The sequence below is a fragment of the Theropithecus gelada genome, chromosome 12 (assembly GCF_003255815.1).
Source record: "Theropithecus gelada isolate Dixy chromosome 12, Tgel_1.0, whole genome shotgun sequence".
NCBI classification, from domain to species: Eukaryota; Metazoa; Chordata; class Mammalia; order Primates; family Cercopithecidae; genus Theropithecus; species Theropithecus gelada.
In genome coordinates, this window is record NC_037680.1 from 95,943,885 (window position 1) to 95,967,595 (window position 23,711).

At 52.9% G+C, this 23,711-nt stretch overlaps 1 protein-coding gene across 4 annotated transcripts; it reads right to left on the bottom strand.

The window, feature by feature from the left end:
* Positions 1-1,978: 1,978 nt before the first annotated feature.
* Positions 1,979-22,158, bottom strand: PTPRN (protein tyrosine phosphatase, receptor type N). Of its 4 annotated transcripts, none has more exons than XM_025405563.1 (23): positions 21,804-22,158; positions 20,365-20,415; positions 20,007-20,120; positions 16,333-16,429; positions 15,171-15,432; positions 14,732-15,086; positions 14,174-14,305; positions 13,525-13,559; positions 12,246-12,520; positions 11,960-12,046; positions 11,590-11,669; positions 11,332-11,396; positions 10,180-10,398; positions 9,528-9,728; positions 9,280-9,427; positions 9,053-9,126; positions 8,738-8,815; positions 8,524-8,643; positions 7,312-7,478; positions 3,818-3,871; positions 3,182-3,246; positions 2,896-2,969; positions 1,979-2,653 (listed from the first exon to the last, which is right to left on the bottom strand). In XM_025405563.1, exons 1-23 carry the CDS (start codon positions 21,916-21,918, stop codon positions 2,582-2,584), a joined length of 2,940 nt encoding a protein of 979 aa, XP_025261348.1. In that variant the 5' UTR covers positions 21,919-22,158; the 3' UTR covers positions 1,979-2,581. The 4 variants fall into 4 exon arrangements, with proteins under 4 accessions (XP_025261348.1, XP_025261347.1, XP_025261350.1 ...); XM_025405562.1 differs by having other exon boundaries at positions 14,174-14,308; XM_025405565.1 differs by lacking the exon at positions 21,804-22,158 and adding an exon at positions 21,468-21,593.
* Between the last annotated feature and the right edge of the window lie 1,553 nt (positions 22,159-23,711).

A 23,711-nucleotide genomic window follows, 5' to 3' on the forward strand; every position in this document is an offset into this window, starting at 1 on the left:
ATGTGAGCCAGTGGCACGTGGAGTGGCACGAGTCCAGCCCGCCCAGGGCCCACGGCCCACAGAAGAAAAAGCCAGGTACCCCTTCCCTTTCATCTCCAGCCACCGTGCTGGGACAAGCACCTTTCCGTTGTCAGGGAGGGCCGGGTGGCTCCCCAGGCCTCTCTTCCATTCTAGGACGGGCTCTTGCTTCAGCATCAATCACCAAAGGGCCTCTACTATATTTTTCTCAAAGCTAAGAAGCAGCCTACCCTGAAAGAGGAATTTCAAACTTCCATCCTGAGTCGGGTGGAAGTTTGCAAATGGCTGTTTTATCTACATCTGTCTAGCCCTTGAGATGGCTATCACCGGTGCTGAACCTCAGCAGTGTGGGTGAGACAGCGGGACGGCCTGTGGTCAGCTGGCGGGTCCCTTCACTCCGGCTCCAGGGCAGATGGTGTTTGCCCTGTTTTTTATTTAAGGAGACTGAGTCTCAGCATAGGTAAGTGGCCCTAACTCCCAAGTAACGCCAGGCCTAAGGCTCTTTTTGCCTTATTTCATGTCCACCACTTCTGTCCAAGGACACCTCATGACATGCAGGTGAGTATACCTTCTGGGGCCATACAGGGTGGAGAGTTCTGGGAGCTGCGGTGAGACAGTGTGTCCTTTATCCCCAGGGGAACGCCTGTCCTAGCATCTCACAGGCCCAGCCTGAACTCACTGTCAGAGTTTTGCTATAGTTTTGCCTAAGGTGTGGCAGGCACTTTGCTAATATCACCTTGTTCAGGCCTTACCTCAATCTGGCAGCAGAAAGGCACAAAGCAGCTGCCAAGAACTGAGTGGAGGCGGGGCGCGGTGGCTCCTGCCTGTAATCCCAGCACTTTGGGAGGCCATGGCGGGCAGATTTTCTGAAGCTCAGGAGTTCCAGACCAGCCTGGGCAACATGGTGAAACCCCGTCTCTCCTAAAAATACAAAAAATTAGCCGGGCATGGTGGTGCATGCCTGTAATCCCAGCTACTCGGGCAGCTGAGGCAGGGAAATCGCTGGCGCCCAGGAGGCAGAGGCTGCAGTGAGCCGAGATCGCACCACTGCACTCCAGCCTGGGTGACAGAGCAAGACTCTGTCTCCAAAAAAACCCCCAAAACAAAAAAAGAACTGAGAGGAGAGGTAGTAGAGAGGAGGTTAGTCAGCCAGGTGCAAACTCTTAACTCCACCTTACTATCTATCTATCTATCCATCTATCTATCTATCTATCATCTATCTATATTCTTTTTTTTTTTTTTTTGAGTCAGAGTCTTGCTCTGTCACCCAGGCTGGAGTGCAGCGGCACGCTCTCAGCTCACTGCAAACTCCACCTCCCGGGTTCAAGCGATTCTCCTGCCTCAGCCTCCCAAGTAGCTGAGATTACAGGTGTCCACCACCACACATGGCCTTTTTTTTTTTTTTGTATTTTTAATAGAGACAGCGTTTTGCCATGTTGGCCAGGCTGGTCTCGAACTCCTGATCTTAGGTGATATGCCTGCCTTGGCCACTCAAAGTGCTGGGATTACAGGCGCGAGCCACCATGCCCGGCTAATTTTGTATTTTTAGTAGAGATGGGGTTTCTCCATGTTGGCCAGGCTGGTCTCCAACTCCTGACATCAGGTGATCTGCCTGCCTCAGCCTCCCAAAGTGCTGGGATTACAGGTGTGCGACATTGCGCCCAGCCACTTTACAATCTTACAAGTTGTGTTATGTGTTACCACAAGCAAGTTCTGTGCCTCAGTCTTTCCATCTGTAAAATGAGACTCATCATGTAAAGCACCTTGGAGACTGCTGGCCACGTAGGAAGCCTCTTTCTAACCTAGCGTTCCCGCCTAGGAGGGCCTTACTGGCAGCTGGTGTTCTCCCGCTCTGCTCTCTGCACCTTCTGAGAGATCAGCAGGGACCAGCTCCGGGGTTAGGCTGGGTTTGGAGTCCAGATGCCCAGCGGACAGAAATGTGTAGGAGTCTGGGTTGCAGTTGCAGCTGCACAGACAACACACTAACTTTATTCACACTGGTACAAAAGTAGATTTTTCTAGAAATGTTCTCTTGCGCCAGAAGGAGAGAGGTTGAGCAGCACATGGTGGGAGGGTGGTGGGAGGAGGCTGGGCATGAGGCCAGGGAGGGCGGAGCGCCCAAGTGTGAGTCAAGGAGGCAGGCCTGGGGCTGAGAAGCAAGGGGAGCCAGGTGTGGTGACCCTCCACCCTGTTCTTCCACATTGGAGCATAGAGGGGCACACATAGATGTTGGGGGAGCTCCCGGAAACACAGGAGAGCCACAGGAGAGCCAGGCCAGGGAATGTAGGCAGGAGAAGGCTCTGGGTAGAATTGCTGCCCACGTCCTTTCTTCTCCTGGCTGCAGCACCCCCGTGGGATGCCCCAGGCTCTGGGATGCCCCGGGTTCTGGCATGCGTGAGGCTGGGCAGGCGTGCCCCTTCTGGCTTCCCCTTCCTGACTCTTCTAGAAGGGCTGAGCATGCCCAAGAGGTGGCCGGTGGGGCAGTGAGGAGTGGGTACACAGAGATGCGCACACAGGCAAAGAGGGACAGAGGCTGGGCTGCCTGCCAAGGGGCCTCAGGGTCTCACTGGGGCAGGGCCTTGAGGATGGCATTCACCTCCTCCGCCACGGCTGTCAGGGCAAATTCAAACTGGTCCTGGGGAAGGGCAGCGGCAGGATGGTCACGGAGAGGCCTGACCTCTGCTCTGCCCTCAAAGTGGGGAGTTTTCGGTGGGGGTGTGGGGCCCTGGGCAGGTCCCCTGGGAGGAGGGGAGTCCTCCTGGAGGAGGGACAGAGGCAGGTGGGAGAGGTTGGCAGCTGCTGCTTTCCCTGGGGTGGCCAGGAAGTGGGTGCTAGGGAAGGGTGGCAGCTGGGGTTGGGGCAGGAAGGCAAGGTCACCTTAGAGCGGACAAGGCCAGGCCGCTGGTCACGGACATGCTCCAGGGTGGCAGCGATGTCAATCTCCTTCACTCCTGGAGATGGGGGTGGGGATGGGACTGCTCAGGGGGTGTCCAGAGGAGGACAGGACCCAGAAAACCTGGGGCCTCCTGGAGGCAAAGAGCTTTGGAGGGCTGGGCAGAGCCTAGAGGTTGACAACCTGCTCCTTCTAAGCTCCCAACCCTGTGTGCTGGGGAGCCTCTAAAAAGGGCCTGGGGGCTGCGGGCGCCATGGGGAAGCTCCCTACCTTTTGCCATGCGGTTCAGGACCATGTCGATGAGGATGTAGGTGCCGGTCCTCCCCGCACCATCACTGAAACAGGAGTTAGTGACAGGTTTAGCTTGCAATGCAGCAGAAAGGAGGAGGGATGGAGGAGGCCTGAAGGCCTGGGGGAGGGGAGGACACTGGGTGACCCCTTTGGGTTGGCTTGGAGAAGGAGTGAGTGAGCTGAGGATGAAGGAAAGCTCATAGCACCTGCATGCTGGGACTTGGGCCTTGAGAGGGGAGTCTGTGACTTGTGGGTGTCACTTGGGCAATAGGACAACCAAAGAGGAGAGCCATGGCTCAACCCTGAAGCGTAGGCAACAGGAGGGAACTGGATGGGCCTCTCTAGCCTTCAGCAAACTTTTTGTGTATGGGGGCCAATGGTCAATATTTTTCAACTTTGTGGGCCACATACAGTTTGTGTCACATACTTTTCTTCTTTTTTCTTCACCCATTTAAAAATGTGAATGCCATTCTTAGGTATTGGCCACTAAAAACAGGTGGTGTGCTGGATTTGGCCCATGCCTGGTTTGCTAGCACCAAGGGGACAGGCAGGCAATGTGCACAGGAGACGCACACAGGGAGTTGGACCAGAGAGAGGGACCTCCTCTCCACCCACCTGCAGTGCACGATGATGGGGCAGGAGCGGCCCCGGTAGCACTTGTTCACCTTCCTGCAACAAGAAATGGGTGTGAGGGCCAGTGGGCACCAGCAGAGAGGGAAAGGGAAGCCGAAACACATGCCATGGGCCTCTCTTTCTTCCTTTTCTCCCCACCTGCCGGGGGCAGAGGGGGAAGATGGTCGGAGAAAGGAGCCAGGGCTGGAGGCAAAGAACCAGAGCTGGTGTGGGTGGCACTGGGCTCGCCTTACAAGCTAGGTGCCCAAGCTATGTGCCTGGAACAACTGATTTAACCTCTTTGAGCCTCAGTTTTCTTACCTGTAAAATGGAGGATAGGAAGAATAACCTCCTTAGGGTTCTTACAATGATCACATGAGATAACCCATGTAAAGAGCTAAGTGCCAGGTCTGGCACACAATAGGTGCTCAATACATAGTAGCAACTATTAATGATAATACATCATCATATCAAGAGCCGCCTCTGCCCAAGTCCAAGGGAATAGGCTTTCTGGTGACTTCAAGGGTGTCCGTCTTGCTACATCGTTGCTCTGCCCCTCTGCCATCCTCTATGACCACCCAGGCTGTTCTCCTCCCGACTCAGGCTCCAGTGGTCCTTAACAGTTGTGACATCAGGCTGCCCTGGGCATAGCATTCCCCGGGCCAAGGGAAGACAACCCCAACCCCTCAACTCGGGACATTGTGCTACTGTCTATCTCCCTGGAGCAGTCTCACTTCAGCACAGGCATTCTGTGGCCACATTACATTCAGGCTTGGGGTCCACTTGGACCTCAGACCTTTCTCTGCTGCTCCTGACCACGTCTCAGTGAGGAGTAGGGGGCTTCTCCATCTCTCAGTGAACCCATCTAACCTGCCCTTGTCCTTTATGACCTTTCTGCTTTGGGAGTCACCTGCATACTCCTGATATCCCTGCAAGCCAGAACTAGGGAAGATCTTCTTAGGGGTTCTCAGATTGAAGTTTGGAACTTCGCAGTCCTTCAGCTATGGGACCAGGTGACTTAGAATGGCTTTATAGGAGTCCACATGGTTTTCTAGCTCGTTGGCTGTTATGTCAGAGGGCTGGGGTAGAAAAGTAGTCACAATAGTTGTTTTTGTTCATTTAATAATGATAATAGGCAGCATCTAGAGTTAATTGAGCCCTTGCTATGTATCAGGCACTTATGCTAGATTTTACATACTTCATCAAATCTTGCAACAACCCTCTAAAGCAGGGGTCCCCAATCCCTGGTCCATGGACCGATGTCAGTCTGTGGCCTGCTGGGAACCGAGCCACATAGCAGGAGGCGAGTGGTGGGCAAGTGAGTATTACTGCCTGAGCTCCGCCTCCTGTTAGATCAGCCATTGCAGTAGATTGTCATAGGAGTACGAACCCCATGGTGAACGGCACATGTGAGGGATCTAGGTTGCCAGCTCCTTATGAGAATCTAATGCCTGATGATCCGAGGGGGAACAGTTTCATCCCCAAACCACCCCCCTCTCCCAGCCATGGAAAAATTGTCTTCCACAAAACCGGTCCCTGGTGCCAAAAAGGTGGGGGACCTCTGCTCTAAAGCATGTGTCATCATCCTCATCTCACAGGTAGGGGCACGGAGGGAGGCCAAGGAGCTTGCTCAGGGTCACTTTCTTAGGGTCTCTTTTATTAATTTGTTTTCCTTCTCGGGGGGCTTGACTGAACTGCATTTATTTTTTCTGTTTTTTTTTTTTTTTTTTTTTTTGAGGGGGGGTCTGGCTCTGTTGCCCAAGTGGGAGTGTGGTGGCACGGTCTCAGTTCACTGCAACCTCTGCCTCCCAGGTTTAAGAGATTCTCCTGCCTCAGCCTCCTGAGTAGCTGGGAATACAGGTGCTTGCCACCATGCCTGGCTAATTTTTGTATTTTTAGCAGAACGGGGTTTCACCATGTTGGCCAGTCTGGTCTTGAACTCCTGACCTCAAGTGATCCACCCACCTCGGCCTCCCAAAGTGCTGGGATTACAGGCGTGAACCACTGCGCCTGGCCCCGAACTACATTTATTAAGCAACAATTTATTTGTTCTGGATGTCTAATGCCAACTGAGTTTACATAATTCCAGCCTAAAGCAATCTTTTAGCTTATCCGTGCAGCTTTAAAACAGATCCATGCACTAGTTCTATCACGATTTTTTAAATGTGGAAAAAAGGAAATAGCTCTGATACCCTGGCACTGCTTTCAAGATGCCTGTGTCTCAGGCCTCAGGGACCCCAGTTAGAAACTGCTGTCCAGAGGTTCAGAAACTATACCCACGTCCCCACCCCCAGCTCTGCTCCTCTGTCCACTACCTAGAGACATTAGACCAGCTTGGCAAGGGACAGAGAACCAGGAGAAGGGTGCAGTGTGGGTGGGCCCCTGCCCTTGGTGGCAGGCTTCCCAAGTACCTGTCTGGGGCTGGGAAAGGCAGGGGACGCTGGAGGGCTGACCTGTCTTGGTGTCAGTGTTGGAAAAGGGTAAGCCCGTCAGGTAGCCCCTGTCTAGTCCCCACCTGCTCCACTGAGCCCCCCAGAATCCAGAGATCCTCCCACACTCCTTTGACAATCTTTGCCTCTTCCCTGTCCCCCTTGCTCCCAGCTCGGGGTGGTCCCCGGGCCACATGTCCTGTCTGTCCATGCAGCAGCCACACCTGCCAATGATCACTTTTGTGACTATGCAACTGGAGTGAGAATACTAGCTGCAGATCACAAAAATGACACTGGCAGCTGTGAGGGAGAGAGAGAAAGAGGGAAGAAGGGAGAGGGAAGGACAGAGAGAGGAAAGACACGCAGGGGGAGGGAGAGGGAGAGACGGACAGAGTGGCAGAGAGAAACTGGCAGACAGGGGAGGGAGGTGGAGAAAAACAGGGGAGGGGGCAGAGAGGGAGAAATGGAGAAAGAAGGAAAGGGTGAGGCAGAGACAGAGTGAGACAGAGATGGAGAGAGAGAAGAGGAAGAAAGAGGAAAGTAAAAAGAATGAAAGCCACATAAATAAAAAAAAGAGAGGCGGAGAGACGGAGAGGGATGAACGAGGGATGAAGAGGAGGGATGGTGGGAGACGGGCAGGCAGGAGTGAGAGACGGAGGGGGCAGCGAGGCAGCGCAGTGCAGGGCCTGGAGACAGCGGGGCAGGAGGGACCAGGAAGGAGACAGGAAGCAGGGACCCCGGAGAGGGAGGGGAACCAGAAAGCGAAAGGCCCTCTGGAGGAAGCAGGTGGAGGAGAAGGAGCCAGTCCCAGGAGCGTGAGAGAGAGGGAGCGGAGCAGCAGCGGCCGGCGCGGAGCTGGCCCACGCGGGTGGTGGAGGCGCGGGGACGGGCACAGCCGGAGCCTCAGGCCTGGTTTTAGGGGTGGGAGCGTGGGGTCTGGAGGGGGCGGCCAGAAGTCAGAGGCCGAGGCTCCAGGCCCGACCCGGGGCTCCAGGCCGAGCTGGCGGGCGGACCTCGGCTCCGCTCCCCGCCCAGGCGGCCCCTCCAGGCGGGGGCGCCCGCGCTCACCTGCGGAAGTCCAGCAGGGGCCGCGTGGAGGCCGGTGTGCCCTCTGCCGGCCAGCTGAGGAAGTGGAACTGCGTGAGCGTGCGCGTCTCCAGGGTCTGCACGTTCTTCAGGTAGAAGCTCCGCACCAGAAAGTCCTCGCACCAGATGTGCTCCGACACCAGGTTCACCTGCCCGGCAGGGGCCCAGACCTGAGCGCCGCGGGCTGCCCCAGTCTCAGCGTTTGCGCGCGCGCTCCTCGAGACCTTCTCGGTCTCTCCAACCACCCCCCGGCCTCCCAGGACGGTTCAAATGATAAGTTCCAGCGGTCCCAGGAACCCTGGCTACCTGTCACTTATCTACTGCTCAGGACCATTGGTAGCTTTTCCACCCAGACACAACTATTGTTGTGAGCCTCTCGAGGTCGGAGTTTCTCCTCCCTCTCCCTCGCAGGGTCTACCAGAGTGTCGGTACTACACGTGCCATAAACTTGGATGAAATTCTGTAATACTCTTATTGGATTTTTTTCATTAACTACCAGCAGGACCAATGAAAGGCTTTTTAAAAAACCGTCATGTGCTTATTTGGTGGGGAAAAAAATTACTATTCAGGCTTATCTGGTGATGAGAAGCTTCTGTTATGTTCTTAAGGTCTTTTGTCTTAGTGGGGGCTCACATTCTCCCATTTGTCTGAAATCTTTCTCTTTCCCCTGCTTGGCCTCTGCCCAGTTCCCCCTCTTTCTCCACCCCTCCACCTAGTCTCTCTTCGAATGAAAAAGTTTGTTTCTCTTTTACATTAGTAACATATACAACGGGTATTTCTTTCTTTGCTTTGGCCACCAGGAAACTCAGAGCTAAATTAGACTCAATTAACGTACGTCTTAATCTCAGTATTTGGGTATACTTATCTTCCCTGTCTAATATACACTTAGCTGTTAGCTTCTTACCTCGGTTTTGGTGGTTTTATAGTTTTATTTCTGTGCCTTTATCATAAGTCTCTATGAATGTTTTTTGACTCTAGACAGGATACACACACACACACAATGTACATATGTGAATATATGTATATGCATATATGTGTTTATATATATTCATATATGTATGAATCATGAGCAGGGCCAATAAAAGGCTTTTTAAAAAGACTGTTGAGTGCTCATTTGGTGAAGAAAAAGTTACGAAAAGGCCATCATCTACTCTCCCCACATCCATTGTCCCCTTGCTGTGGGGCCCTGCTGACCTCATATACATGATAGAGGGAGGCACCCTCATCTGGCCAGTAGCGGTCACACTGCTTGACACCATCCTCCACCAGCGGGGTCAGCATGACGATGACGGTGCAGCCGCTCTCCCACACCATCTAGGGACAGAGACCCAGGTGAGCTCCACTCTAACCTACCTGGGACCTGGCTGGCCACAAGGACCCCAGAGAAGCCCTCCCTTTAAGAGCCCACCTGCCAGAAGTCTGCGATGGTATGGGACAGCGGGCCCTGCGTGGCTATGTAGGCTGGCATCCGAGGGTCATGCTCAATCTGGAGGCAGGGAAGATACACCATGAGTCAGTGTGGGAAATGCCACTATGGACAGGCGTGGTCAAAGCAAGTGGGTCAGGGTCTAAGAAGGCTGGCAATTCCCCCTTTCCTTGCTAGGATATCAGGCCCCACCACTCCAGGGGGTTGGTGGGGTGGGAGGTGACCATGGGGAAATGGAGTGCCTAGGGCCAGGATAATGATGGGGCAGAGGTGGGGGCTGGAGTCAGGGCCACTCACAATGGGGCTGGCGTTGATGTAATCACTCCGAGAAGGGCTGCTCTCCACTTTCAGTTTTATGCGGGCATGGTCATCTGTACACCCCACCCCAGATGGCCCTCTGGTCATTGGCGTCGCGGGACCTCTGCCACTCAGCCTCAGCCAGAAGCCCAACCCCTCACCCCAAGCCCTCCAGACCTCACAGCAGAGAGAGGGCTGGGCCAGGCTGACCAGTAGGGTTCACTCACAGGGCAGGAAGTCAGGATGCCGGTTCTTTTTGATGTTGCCCTCCCCCTGCGCGGTGGCACAGGTGTTTGGCTCTGCTTGGTAGGCACAGAGGGCCTGCCACTCCTTGGCCAGGCGGTCCCGGTTCCTCAGGTGATCCTCCATGTATGCCTGTGGGGGCACCACGGTCTGGCTCTGGCCCACACAGCCAGCCTGGCCTCTCTCACCATCCCGTTCCTTCACCCACTCTGAGCTCAGGCCCTGTCCTGACCAGAATCATGTGTCCCGTGGAGATGTCCATGTTGGCTTGGGCAGGCTCCTCGCACCAGGACGGAGTGCTGCTGTGGGAGCTGGGGCTGGCCTGGGCTGCGTCGCTGAACTGGGAGGACACACTGCTCACCCGCGAAGGCTCCGGCGGACCCTCCGCCCGGTTGAACAAGGACTTTGTGGCCATGTGCTGGCGGCACAGGTCCTGTGGAGGAAGAATCAGGTGAGGTCCAAGAGTCCCCTGAAACTTTTCAGCAGGGCCCTGGGTTCAGCTCTGGGCTCCTAGGCTTGTCCTTGACTGATTTTCAGTGAAACTCAGCTCCTCTGGGGTAGGGTCTTCTGCCTGGCCCTGATCCTTTGCAGGGTGGTTCTGCTTCGGTGGTGCTTATGTTAACCTCAGACGTGACAGAGTGGAATCCCAGAACCGCAGAAGCACAGCACCAAGAAGAACCTTAGGCACCGTATGCTCCCAATTCCCATGCGTTCATAAAGGCCCATACCATACTCCCTCCCACCGGGGCTTCTCCAGCCCCCACTGGACCTTCCCGGGGATGAGGGCTCACTCCCCATTCAGTTCCTACCCTTACTCCACGCAAGACCCAGACTCCCAAGCCCCTTGCATTTCTTCTGCTCAACCAGCTTCTGGGGCTGCACACCTGGTACTCAAAGGTAGTGTCACCATGGGCCCCCTCAGGCCCCAGGGCTGCCAGGCGCTCCTTGTCCCGCTGCCGCGCATGCTGCCGCACACACAGAGCCACAGCCAAAGCCACCAGCAGCCCAGCCACACCTGCCAGGGCCACCAGAGTGAGCAGCACTGAGCGCATGGGAGAGGTGCTGTGCGCGATTCGGGGAAGGACTGCAGCTGCCTCCTCCCTCTGTGGGAACAAGGCTAGAATCAAGGGAGGCAGTGGCACGGGGAGATTTCAGAGCTGCTCCTCACCCTGCTCCCCCCCTGTTAGGACATCTCCTGGGGCAAAGCTGGGAGAGTAGGGGTATGGTGGTACAGCCAGATGGGCTCTCAATCCCCATCGGATCAACTCAACTACAGTGCAGTGCCAGAGGCCCCCACCAGGAGTGTTTGCATTTAAAAACGGATGGAGAACCCTAGGAATTGAATTGTAGAATGTGAGGCATCCATGTTGGATGCAGAGGACAAAGATATTTTGAGTATAGGCCAGGCGTGGTGGCTCCCGCCTGTAATCTCAGCATTTTCGGGGGGGAGGTCAAGGTGGGCGGATCACCTGAGGTTGGGAGTTCGAGACTAGCCTGGCCAACATGGTGAAACCCCATCTCTACTAAAAATACAAGAAAAAATTTAGCCGGGCTTGGTGGCGGGTGCCTGTAATCCCAGCTACTTGGGAGGCTGAGGCAGGAGAATCTCTTGAACCTAGGAGGCGGAGGTTGCAGTGAGCCGAGATACAGCCATTGCACTCCAACCTGGACGACAAGAGTGAAACTCTGTCTCAGACAAACAAACAAAACATATTTTGAATATAATGTCATTTCTGTGCAAGGTGTTCCCTTGGAATTTGGAGACTTTGCTCCAGCAGGCTAAGGGCGGCTCAACTAGTTCTCAGGTCTTTTTACTGCACACGGCTGGTCCTGCAGGGAAGGGACACCTGCGCCATCTACTGGTAAGAAAGAGAACTGCAGGGGGAGGGGCTGTTTGAACGAAGGCCGCGCCCACCCAGCCGGGCCTACGGACACCTGAGGTTTCAGCTCCAGTTCTCCCCTCTGGCTTGTCTCCAGCTCTTGTGGACAATATCAGCCCTCGGGGGCCTTTGACTGATTCTCCAGTTAGCGCATACCTGTCCCACTCCTGTCTGCAAGATTTGGAGCCCTGTCTGTGCTTCCAGTTCAGACTTCACCAGCCCTGCGGGGAGGACAAAGGTCAGGCTCGCTCCAGTCCCATGTGGTCTCCGTCCTCTGTCTTGCTCTGCCAAGCGGCAGGCAGGGCCCATGTGGGCTGGGAACATTTCAAGGGGGCATCAGTCACAGGCTTGGATATATCCACTTAGGAATGGGGCTGGGGCCAAGCCTGGGATTGAGGTCGCAGAGATATTTACCTGCTTGTTGGGTCACATCAGCCAAAGACAGGTTCTGCTCATTGTGCCGGATGCGGAAGGTGAGGGCTGGTCCCACCACACTGCCAGATAGGAGCTATGTTACTGCCTTCTCCACCCCAGACCGAAGCCCTCTCCCCATTAGAGCATGGGGCTGGAGCAGATCCGGCACGCCCTACAGGGGCGTCTGAGGCAAGGAAGATGCTGGATGGGGCCAGCAACAGGCTGGGTGTGGCTGGACCTTCAACACAACTGGGAGCATCCCTGAGCTCAGAGCTTGTCTGCCCTTCTTCCCCCAAGCCCCTCCAGCCACCTCCTTGCTCAAGCTGCTTTCTAGATCTCGGCCACTGCCCCAGCAAGGTGCCAGCCCCACCTGATGTTGATGAAGCTGCCCGAGGACATGTGCACATGCTCAGCCAGGATCTCCAGCAGCTTCACTCCTGCAGCCAGGCTCAGGGGCCTGGAGATGGGAGAAGGGAGAAGAAGGAAAGTGGGGCAACCCTCTCAGTCATTTTCTTAAAGCAGGCCACTCCAGGGGTGCAGAGCAGCCCGCCAGTTCCCTGTCCCTGCACATCTGCACGTTTTGCTCTCTGCTTCTGGCCAGGCAGGCCAGCCCAACTCCCAGCAGACCAGAAGGCTTCCCAGGATGCAGCTCTTACTTCTGGTCAGTGACGATGTAGCCATATTCCTCCGCTGCTGGTCGGGCTGAGGGCTGTCCTGCCACTGTGGGCTGGCTTTGGCCCAGTGGGCTTTTCTTCTCTAGCAGGACAGATGTGGCAGCGGGTCTGGCAGCTTCCGGAGGCTCAGAGGAGACAGGGCTTGGCACCTGCTGAACTTCACTGGAGGTGGGGCTGGCAGTGGGGTGTCCAGGCATGGGGGGTGTACGGGCTGGAGGCTCTGCTGTGTCTCTGCCCTCCACTGGCCCCTCCATTGTCTGTTTAGAAGAGGGTGGAGGTGTGGCCTCTGGACAGTGCTAGGGGAAGGGGTACCCTGGACTCGGAGCTCTCCACAGTGGAGCTCAGGACCTGCTTTTCACTTTCTACCCCCAGGGACCACTGCGGTGCTGGGTACAGAGAGGACACCAGAGCATCTGAGACAAGTAAGTGGATGCATGAATGGATAAAGGATTGAATGATTGAAAATGGTCGGCCAGGCGCGGTGGCTCAAGCCTGTAATCCCAGCACTTTGGGAGGCCGAGACAGGCGGATCACGAGGTCAGGAGATCGAGACCATCCTGGCTAACACGGTGAAACCCCGTCTCTACTAAAAATACAAAAAACTAGCCGGGCGAGGTGGCGGGCGCCTGTAGTCCCAGCTACTTGGGAGGCTGAGGCAGGAGAATGGCGTAAACCCCGGAGGCGGAGCTTGCAGTGAGCTGAGATCCGGCCGCTGCACTCCAGCCTGGGCGACAGAGCAAGACTCGTCTCAAAAAAAAAAAAAAAAAAAAAAAAAAAAAAAAGAAAAGAAAAGAAAATGGTCTGTACTAATCCACAGAGTGGGCCTGGAGACAGAAAACCCCTGCAGCAAGAGAAGCTGGGGTGAGGGCAAAAGACAAACAGTCAGGCAGTGGTTTCTAGACTTTTGTTTAGCCACAAAGTCTTAGAAATCCAACACATGAAACAGAAAGAAGCAGAGCTCCTCCAGCTACAGAAGCTCAGGAAGGGCTCCCTGCTCGAAACTTCCCTCCTTCCCTAGTATGATCTGAAACGATTGCAGTGAAAAGAGGAATGAATTAAGAATTTGGTTTTCTAGCCCCAGTTCTGCCATCAACTTGTTGGGAGACCTTAGGCAATAACTTGTGGTCTCTGGGCCTTGGTTTCCCCCCAAAATGAGGGGTGGGAGGATACAGATTCTGGGTCCTGAATTTGAGATTTAGGTTTGGCGAGGGGGCGTGCTGCCATGGAGTGATTATCAGTCGAGGAGGTGCTGGGGACTCACTTTCTTGATATCAGCTCCAACATTTACAGCCCCTCCTGCAAGACAGGAAAAACAAGAGTCTGGAAAAATGGCCGTGGCCAAGGTCTACACAACACAAGTGGGAGAAAGGGCCAGAGACCCTGAACTTGGTACATTTGCTGTGGTCTTCATCTCAGTCAGTGACCATGACCCTGTTACTGTCTCATCCTAAGCCTGGCCTCATTCCTCTTTGCTTCGTCCTCCCAATTTATTGTTTTATTAACTCCTCCCTCTGCCTCTGCCATTGGCCATCTCTCTCAAAGCTACTCTTTGTTCAATTATTTCTCTACACCTCAATTTCTGGCTTCTCCTTAGCACTGGCTATGCCCGTTTTTAAGCCTTCATTGTCACCAACTCATCCTTCCCGATGCCTCCTTTTTCCTGCTCACACCCTCTGTTGGCTGCTTTTTCCATTACTTCCACCCTCTAGTCTTTCCTGATCTAACTCCTAAGCTCACCACCCTACCCCCTTGCTCCCTGCCTTGCTGGCAATGACCCTGTGTCTCAAAGGAACTCTCTCCCCTAAAGCCTGACTTTTCCCCTCCAGGCTACTCCAAGTGGTCTTGAGGCAGGGCAAGCGGCCTCCATGGAGCTGGGAGATGGTGGTCCCTCCCTCTGCCTGGACACTTACCCAGATTTCTTCCTGCACCCTTGGGCAGTAGCTGCAGCAGGGTCAGGAGTGTGGAGAGCTGCTCAGGGGTCAGCTGACGCAGCTCTACCCCATAGCCCGCCAGCACAGCAGCCAGCCTCTGCAGAGCCGCATCTGCTGGAAGTCAGACACAGAGCTCAGGGCTGATTGTGCGATGAACTTGTGGGATGCTGATGAGTGAGTGAGGATGGGAGGGGACTAGCATATTAAGAGACTCTTCCCAAACACCAGGACACCAAGGGGTACCCTCCCTTTCCCAGCCCTTGTCCACACTTTGCGGGAAAGGTCTTTCTAGGACCCAGATCAAACTTCAGGACATTTTGACTCTCCACTGCAAAGAGTCACGTCAGTTCCACTCTCCACAGTGTCCCCACCACTTTCCTAGTGCCTGGCATAGAACAGCTTGTCAGTAGACATTCCTTAAGTGTATGAATGAATTTAAGGACAAGTTAACAAATGCATGGATTATCAGGGAAGGGCCCAACCATGGTTCCCCCAAAGCAGCCCTCACAGGGAGGTGGATGCTGAGGACCTTGTTACCTGGCTGCACTGCTGGGGAAGCAGGCTTCTCTCCATGACCCCCTAGTCCTTCCTCCTCATAGCCTTCTGGGGAGTCCTCTGCCTGGCTGCTGCCCCCTTGTTCTGGCAGCCTTGGCACCCTGGCCCTGCTGGGTGCTGGTAACTCCTGGGCCAGATAGAGGAGCCCAGAGTCCTGAAAAAGCTGGGAAGGTGAAGGCCCTGGAAGGTCCCCATAGGAGTGGCCAGGGTGGTCCCCAAATACGCCCTTGGAGGCAGTTCTGCTGAAGAGGGCAGGGGCTTCAGCCTTAGGCAGGGGCCCGACACTGACCATCCCTGGGGAGCCCTCTGAGACACGGGAGCCATCACGGGAGCCAAACTGTGAAAAACCAGAAATCTGGGTAAGAGCAGAAGTCCGGGCTGAGAGACTGCGGTCAGGGTGGGACCAGAGTCAAGGGCTTACCTGGTGGAACAGGTAGGGCTGCAGCAAGGCAGGTTCGTAACTCAGGGCAGGGTGGGGAGGCTGTGGGGGCAGCAGCAGGTGTTCCAAGAGAGGGGGGAGCAGCTCAGCCTGCAGAGGGGACAGAGAGGAGCTGGCCCCAGCTCCACCTCTGCCCACTGGTGGTTGCGGAAGTCGATGCTGGGAAGCAGGGGCGGAGCCAGTGGGGATGTCCTGTAAAAGCAGCTCCCCAGCAGGACCAGGTCTCCTGGGTGCCAAGCCAGACCTGTAGAGGAAAGCAAAGTGTATGTGTTGTAGCCGGGGGAAGGGCATAGAGAGCCTGCAAGGCAGAACTACTCGGGTACAGGCAGGCTCAGCAGTTAAGAGCAGGCCTGACCTCTTTAGAAACTGGGTGACTTCAGGGGAAGAGAGATGGGCTGGGTGGGCATGGGGAGGGACCAGAGGGCCAAGCTGAGGGCAGAGGTATCTGCCTTCCTGGTGAGCATGGCTGGGTCTCTGAAACAGCTGCAAAGGCTGGGTAATCATGAGGCTGGGGTTGGAGAAGGGGCAAACAGGAGCAGGGGAAGGCAGCCAGGAATTTCTCTATATGAACTGTGGCTGCAGCTGTCCCCGTTGCCCCGTGTGCCATGTCCCCACACCTGACTCTCCAAGTGTATGTCCAAATATTCGGGACTGCTCCTCCACCCCCCGTCACTATGCCATCTTCATCCTGGTATTCACCATCTGAGCTCCGTAAACCTCATTTACTTTCTCTGCTTTACAGAGTCTGGATGATGTCTTTAGAGGCCCTAACCACAAAAAGATGATGGCAGCTCCTGTCATATAGAAATTCACGTAATAATGAAATGGAATATTGAACAACTTCAGTCCAACAAAATTCTAATTTCTCCCATGATGACTACGTTGATGCTTCTTTTAAAGTATCCAATGTAAAAGTTTTTCAAAACATTTAAAAAATGCCCCTGTTTTTCTGGATCCCTAGAGATGAGCTCAGCTCCTGTTGGCCATGTGAGCATGTCAGAGAGTGATCGTTCCTGCACCTCTTTACCTGTGTCCCAGCATGCTGGCCTTGGTGCCCACCTCCTTCCCCTTCACTGCATCCATTAGGACAACCACAGACTCACCAGCCTCACCATTGCTAGAGTTGTCGAGAAAGGCTGACTACCTGTCCCTTGGACGGGGCTCTGGGGGGCGAAGCCTGGGAATGCGCTCCATCTCCTGAGAGATCACATATTGGGTGAGGTCATCATGCCAGGACAATCCTGTCAGGAAAAAGTATGGCGTAAGTTGGTTCAGGAGTCTAGGGATCCAGTAATGGGGACCACTGGGGATCAGAACTGTACCCTCTGCCCTGCAGCTCATGGGGTTTGTCAGAGTAGAGGGACAAACTCAGTGGATGATCTGAGCTGTCCTCTTCCCACCCTCAGGTACAGCTATTGGAGCCAGACCGCCTGGGTTTGAATCCTGCCTTTGCTACTGATGTAACCTTGGGCAAGTTGCTGAACCTCTCCAAGCCTCAATTCCCTCATCTATAAAATGGGGATTTACACCTCCTAGGATTGTTATTATCATTAAAATAACACATATAAATATCAAACAGTTAGAATAGTGCCTGTCATGTAGTGAACTTTTAACAAATGCTATTACCATAATTATTATTACTATTGTTGTTATTCTTTGTGTTGACCCTGAACCTCAACTTTCTCTGTAAAGTGGAAATGATACATATTTCAGGAAGCTGTTGTGAGATCAAGGGTGATCAGGGAAATCAAAGTGCTTAGAAAACTCTAAAGCACAATCCACATGTTTTAAACACGTATAATCATCTTCAGTGTTGTCATCATCATCACCATCATCATTATCATCATCATCTTATTCATAGACAGCTCTCCTGTTTGACTCTTTCCCCAAAAATCTCTGCTGTCAGGAGTTATTCTGAAGGAATAATTTCCCACTTTTCACCCTCATTTTTTCTTCTCTGGTTCTGGATTTAAAATCTGTGCTGCTCTTAACTCGTATTCTGGTATCTACCAACATCCACACCTGCCTCCTTGCTTATTCACATTAGATGAGCTGTCTGTGTTCCTATTTAAAGCCAGTTCCTCTGAGCTCTAGATTTCGTCCCCTTTCACCTACTCAGGAATATTCTCCTTGCCATTCTCTCCTCTTTCCTACATAATTTCCTTTGTTCTCTACTGAATTATTCACATTATTCCCATGCAAACAGTATGCAATTTCTTCCATCTTAAGAAAAATACTGCTTGATCCCACGTTCTTCTCTAGGGATCACTCCATTTCTTTGCAGCAAGACTTCTAGAAAAAGTTGTCTGTACTGACTGTATCCAATTCCTCTCTTTCCATTCCCTCTTAATCCACTTTATTCAGGATTTTATTCCCAACTATTCTACCAAAGCTGCTCTCATCAGGATCACCAGTGACGTCTGCATGTCCAAATCTGGTGGTCAATTCTCATATCTTATTTTACGTATCCCGTAATCATCATTTGACACTGTTGGTCACTCCTCCTCCTTGGTACACTTTCTCTTGGCTTCTGGAACAATGAACACTGTTGTTTTTAATTCTACTCCACTGGCTTCCCCTTCTCAGTCTCCCTGAGAGGAAGTTGGTGGTTCCTCTTTTTCTCCTGGTCCTCATTTTTTTTTTTTTTTTTGAGATGGAGAGTCTCGCTCTGTCACCTAGGCTGGAGTGCAGTGGTGCAATCTCAGCTCACCGCAACCTCTGCCTCCTGGGTTCAAGTGATTCTCCTGCCCCAGCCTCCTGAGTAGCTGGGATTACAGGCACTTGCCACCACGCCTGGCTAATTTTTGTATTTTTAGTAGAGACAGGGTTTCACCATGTTGGTCAGGCTGGTCTTGAACTCCTGACTTCGTGATCTGCCTGCCCCAGCCTCCTAAAGTGTTGGGATTACAGGTGTGAGCCACCACACCTGGCCTGGTCCTTTTAATGTAAGAATTATCTAGGACTTGATCCTTGGTCTTCTTCATAGACATTCAATCTTTTGGTTATCTCATCCACCTCATGAGTTTAATTACCATTTATATGCCAAAGAATTCCAAATTTATATCTACAGTTGAGACTTCTGTCTCTCAGAATCCAGTCTCATGTACTCAGCTTCCCACTTCACTTGAGTAGACATCTTAAACTCAACATATTCAAAGCTGAACACCCCCACAAACTTGATCCGTTTGCAAGTTTCCACATTATAATTAGTGACATCTCCACTTATTCAGTTATTCAGTAAATAAAACCTTTGACTCCTGGCTGGGCGTGGTGGCTCACGCCTGTAATCCCAGTACTTTGGGAGGCCCACGCGGATGGATCATTTCAGGTTAGGAGCTCAAGACCAGCCTGGACAACATGGTGAAGCCCTGTCTCTACTAAAAATACAAAAATTAGCCAGGCATCATGGTGCACATCTGTAATGTCAGCTACTTGGGAGGCTGAGGCAGGAGAATCACTTGAACCTGGGAAGTGGAGGTTGCAGTGAGCCAAGATCGCATCACTGCAGTCCAGCCTGGGTGACATAGCAAGACTCTATCTCAAACAACAACAACAACAACCACCAAAAAACAAAAAAACCCAAAAAAATCTTTGACTCCTCTCTTTATAACCATATCCAATATTTCACGAAATAGTGCTGACTACCTTAAAAATAAATGTAGAATTCTGTCATCCTTCATTTCTTCCCTGTAATCACCCTGGCCTAATCCATATTCATCTCTTATCTGAGTTATTGTAGTTTTTGTTTGTTTGTTTTAGTAAAGTGAAAGCAGTTTATTAGAGAAGTGAAGAAACAGAAGAACGGCACTCCATAGACAGAACAACTTATTGTGGCTGTTTTTAGTGGTCCCCCTCACCAACTCTTGACTCCATCTATTCTAGTCTCACTACAGCGGCAAAAGTGATGCTTGTAAAGTGTAAATCAGATCATGCGCCCCTATGCTCCAAATCTTGTAATGGTTTCCTTCTTTACTCAGAGTAAAGCCAATGTCCACACATTCCCCTATGAGGCCCTAAAGTGATCCACATTCCTTCTCCCATTACCTACCTGACTGGACCTTCTACTCTTCCTCTCCATCACTCCTCTACAGTCCTCTGGCCTGCATGGTGTTCTTCAGAATTGTGCTTTTGTCCTAGCTATTTGGTCTGCCTGAAATACTCTTCCACTAGATAACCTTCTGACAAACTCCCCTACCTCCTTAAAAAGTCTGTTCAGATTTCATAGTCTCAATAATGTCCACCTTGACCACCTGATTTCCTGATTTGATACTGTAGCTTTCTACCTCACCATTTTGATCCCTTTATCCTGCTGTAATATTCCATGCTATTTATCGTCTTCTAAGACACTATGTATTTTCTAACTTTTATAGTGTGTTCCCTCCCCTTATCCCCCAAACATAAACTCCAGTAAGCAGAGATCTTTGTTTTATTCCCTGACACATCCCAAATACCTAAAACTATGCCTGCTACACATTCAGTACTCAATAAATACTTGTTGAATGAAGAATTGGGTGAGTGGAATATTATCCTGGCTGAAGATTCCAGAGTTCTTGGCTCTGCCAGGGAGAGGAACTGGTCCTAAGGAGATGGAAGCTGGCCTTTTCCAGTGACTTCTTCTAGAAGCCTCCTTTGGGCTTCTCCAGAGAGTCCAAATGTGAATAGCCCATCTCTAGGGTTCCACCTCTCACTCCAGCAAGATCTGGGAAGATGAGGCTCCAGCAGTGGGGGTGATAAGAATATTCCTCGTAGAACAATATTCTTCCCCACCCATAACTAACCAAGTTCCAATCTCTCTCCTCCAGTGCACCCAGACCTTACCTTGAGACATGAGTTGTCGGAGCACACCTTGTAAGCGTTGGAGAACTGGGGAGGTGACTTGCAAAAGGGGCCGGGCCTGCCCCACTCCCACCTGGCACTGCCCAAACAAGCCATCTGAGGGCACAAAAGTGGTGTCAGCAGGGAGCTTGAATAAGAGGCTTTCCAAAGTCCAGGTTGCAAATGAACAGTACTCTCTTCACCTCCTCCCCTACCTCTCCTCTTCCAGGCAAGTCTTCCTTCTTCTCAAGTCCAGTAGCCTTCTTCCTTTCTGGACCCTCTCTCCCCTTCTAGTTTTTTATTACCCCTCTCTCCACCCCTCACCCCCATCTTGTGAGTTCTATGCTTGGGCCTCACTCACCCTGAATACAGACTTCCAGGTGAGAGCAGAGCCTGCGGTCAAATAGACAGCCTGTAGAGGAACAGGTGAGCAGAGGCTCAGACACCCACACACAGAGAATGGGCAGATGGGTGGACAGGCTGGGAAAGGGAGAATCAGATGCAATTTATTCTTTCATTCTAAAGAAGGCCTTAAGCTGGGAGGAGAGTAGGAATCAGGCCTGAAATTCTTAAAAGGAATCATGGGATCTAGTTTTGGATTTTAAGAATTTGTGAGTCTGTATCCTTAAAAGCCTGTTTGCTTAACTGAGTGATGGGGAAGAAACCTTCCAGGTGCAGGGAGAGAGACTCATAGAATTACTGTAGGAGAGGTTTTGGCCAAATTCTGAAAGGGGAATTTCCTTCCCAAATATCCAAAAGCATCCTATAATGGCCTGGAACTCAGAAGAGGTGGAAACCCTAGCACACTTCCCCCGGTCGGGGGAAAGAGGGTATGGGTGGGGCTGGGGAGGGTGCCTCTTAGGCAGCTCTTCCCGCGCTGTCCCGAGCCGCTGGCGCTGTCCGCGGTGCTGAAGCTCTGAGTCTGGCGCCGCCAAGGGCTCGCCTGGAGGCGGTTACCAGAGAGGAAGGGGTCACAGAGCGAGGACTGTCCACTAGACCTGAGCCCTCTGTTCTATTCTGCCAACCCACAGCGTCACAGGAAGTACTCTGCCTCTCGGGCCTCCAAGCCCGGGTGGGGAAAGAGGGCGCCAGGCGGCGAGGCTGCGCCCCTTCCCCCACGCGCCGTCCTCCTACCCCCACCCCCCGCCCGTGAGTCAGCGCTGACTGTCTCTGTCCGCACAGATGTGAGTCAGCACCAGGCCTGGCTGTGGGGAGGGGGACAGGAGAGGACCCTCCCCTCTTCATCCTCTTCTGCCCCCTCCCCGTGCTGTCCCCCGTTACAGGAGATCAAATCGCTGCAATCAGCCTTTCTAGGCTTACGGAGAAACCCTGGTCTCTCTCTTGGCGCAGCTGGGACTCTATGCCTGCGGCCCAGGTTTCCACTGCCCAGAGATCACCGTTCCCTCATCCTCCCCGCCACGTCCCCGCCCCCTCCTCTTCCCATTCCTCAGCGCCTGTCACCGCCTCCCAGGCGCCTCGGAGCAACTGGCTTCTCCTGTGGTCTCGCAGCCGGTCTCTAAGTCCCTCTGCCCACATGCACCCCGCGTCCTTCTCCCCAACCTGCAATTTTCCCCTGAGCCCAATTCTTTTAGGTCCCGCCCCCGTATTCCCAGCCCCACCTCCAGGCCTACGCCCCTTTCCTCCCAGACGCCCTCTCACCTTCCTCATCTCGCATGCCTCCCCCAACCCATATTCTACCCGAGCTTCATGACATTTCACCCCCACCCCCACCGAGTTTCGCTCCAGGCCCCAAGCTGCTCCCCGCCCCCCACCACCCGCCAGCCCAAGTTTCCTCCTGACCGTGGGCACTAACGGCGCTGCAGCCCCCCGGGCGGCTGCTCAGCAGCAGGAGGCAGAGGAGCAGCCGGAGACCCCCGGATCCCCCGAGACTCCCAGGACGCCGCGGGCGCCGCATCCTTCCGAGCTCCGGGCGCTCGCTCCCGGGCCGGAGCCGCAGCGACGCTGGCGGGAGCCTGCCGGAGGGGCCGAGGCGGGGCCTGCCGCTCCCCACCTCCCTACGAGGCGGGGTCTACATGCCCCTCTCGCTGCAACGCGGCCAACAGCAGGCGGGTGCTGACGACACCTCCACCCCCGACTCGTAAGCTAATTTGCGTCACATATGGCGTAAGAGCCCTGTCGGAGCGGGGGACCTACCCAGCCCATCCCTCCTCCGTCAAATAGTAGGCGCTTCGCTAGAATTCCCACTTGGCCCCACCCCTTTTTGACCTGTAGCCCTCTTCTAGGACCACCTCTGTCTCCCCGCCCCAGGGTGGGCGAAGAGGGTCAAGTTGAGTGGGGGGCCAGGAAAGATAGGTGGGTCCAGAATGATAAACCCGAAGACAAGAAGCAGAAAAGTGGGTAGAATAAGTACTCTTACTCATTGTCATTGATGGTATTGGTCTCTTCCTTAAGAAGAAGTGGTTAGGCGTGCCTAGATTCCAGTTCTAGCAGGGCATCTACTAAGAGTATGACCTTGGGCACCTTGTTTAAATTGTCTGCGTCCAAGTTTCCTGATCTGCAAAGTGGAGGTACTGATAGTTAGTATCTGCCTCACACGAAGATTGTGAAGATTTCGTTAGTTACACTAATGTGGATCACTTAGAAAGATGACTGGACTGGTACATACTCCATGCTCCATACATATTAGCTTTCATCATTAGCTTTTATTTATTTTTTATTGAGATGGAGTCTTGCTCTTTGGCCAGGCTGGAGTGCACTGGTATGATCTTGGCTCACTGCAACCTCCACCTTCTGGGTTCAAGCCATACTCCTGCCTCAGCCTCCCTAGTAGCTGGGATTACAGGCACAGGGCACTTTGCCTGGCTAATTTTTGCATTTTTAGTAGAGATGAGGTTTCACCTTGTTGGCCAGGATGGTCTTGAACTCTTGACCTCAGGTGATCCAACGGCCTCTGCCTCCCAAAATGCTGGGATTACAGGTGTGAGCCACCGGGCCTAGCCTCATCATCAGCTTTGACTCTCCTTTCTCTCCCCCTGTGCCAACTCAATCAATCATTTCATGGTTTTTGCCTGCAAAATACATCTCCCATCAGTCCACTTCTGTCCATCCTCACTACCTGAACTAAAACACTGTACTCTTTCACCACGACCACTGCAATAATCAGCTAACTGCTCTTTTGCTTCCACTCTAGTCATCCAATAAGTAGGGGAGTGAGCTTCTTAAGTTCAAGTTTGATCTCCTTCCTCTCTTGCTTTCCAGTAAAATAAAATAAAATTAAAAAAGGACAGAAATGCATAATGAATAGCTACACACTCATCATCCACACTTAATAGTTATTGATGTTTTACCATATTTGCTTCTTTTTAGTATTTAAACATGAATGATAGACATCATGACATTTCTCTTCTAAATATTTCATTATGCATCTCCAAGAAATAAGGACATTTTGGCCGGGCACGGTGGCTCAAGCCTGTAATCCCAGCACTTTGGGAGGCCGAGTCGGGCGGATCACGAGGTCAGGAGATCGAGACCATCCTGGCTAACACGGTGAAACCCCGTCTCTACAAAAAAAAATACAAAAAACTAGCCGGGCGATGTGGCGGGCGCCTGTAGTCCCAGCTACTCGGGAGGCTGAGGCAGGAGAATGGCGTGAACCCGGGAGGCGGAGCTTGCAGTGAGCTGAGATCCGGCCACTGCACTCCAGCCTGGGCGACAGAGCGAGACTCCGTCTCAAAAAAAAAAAAAAAA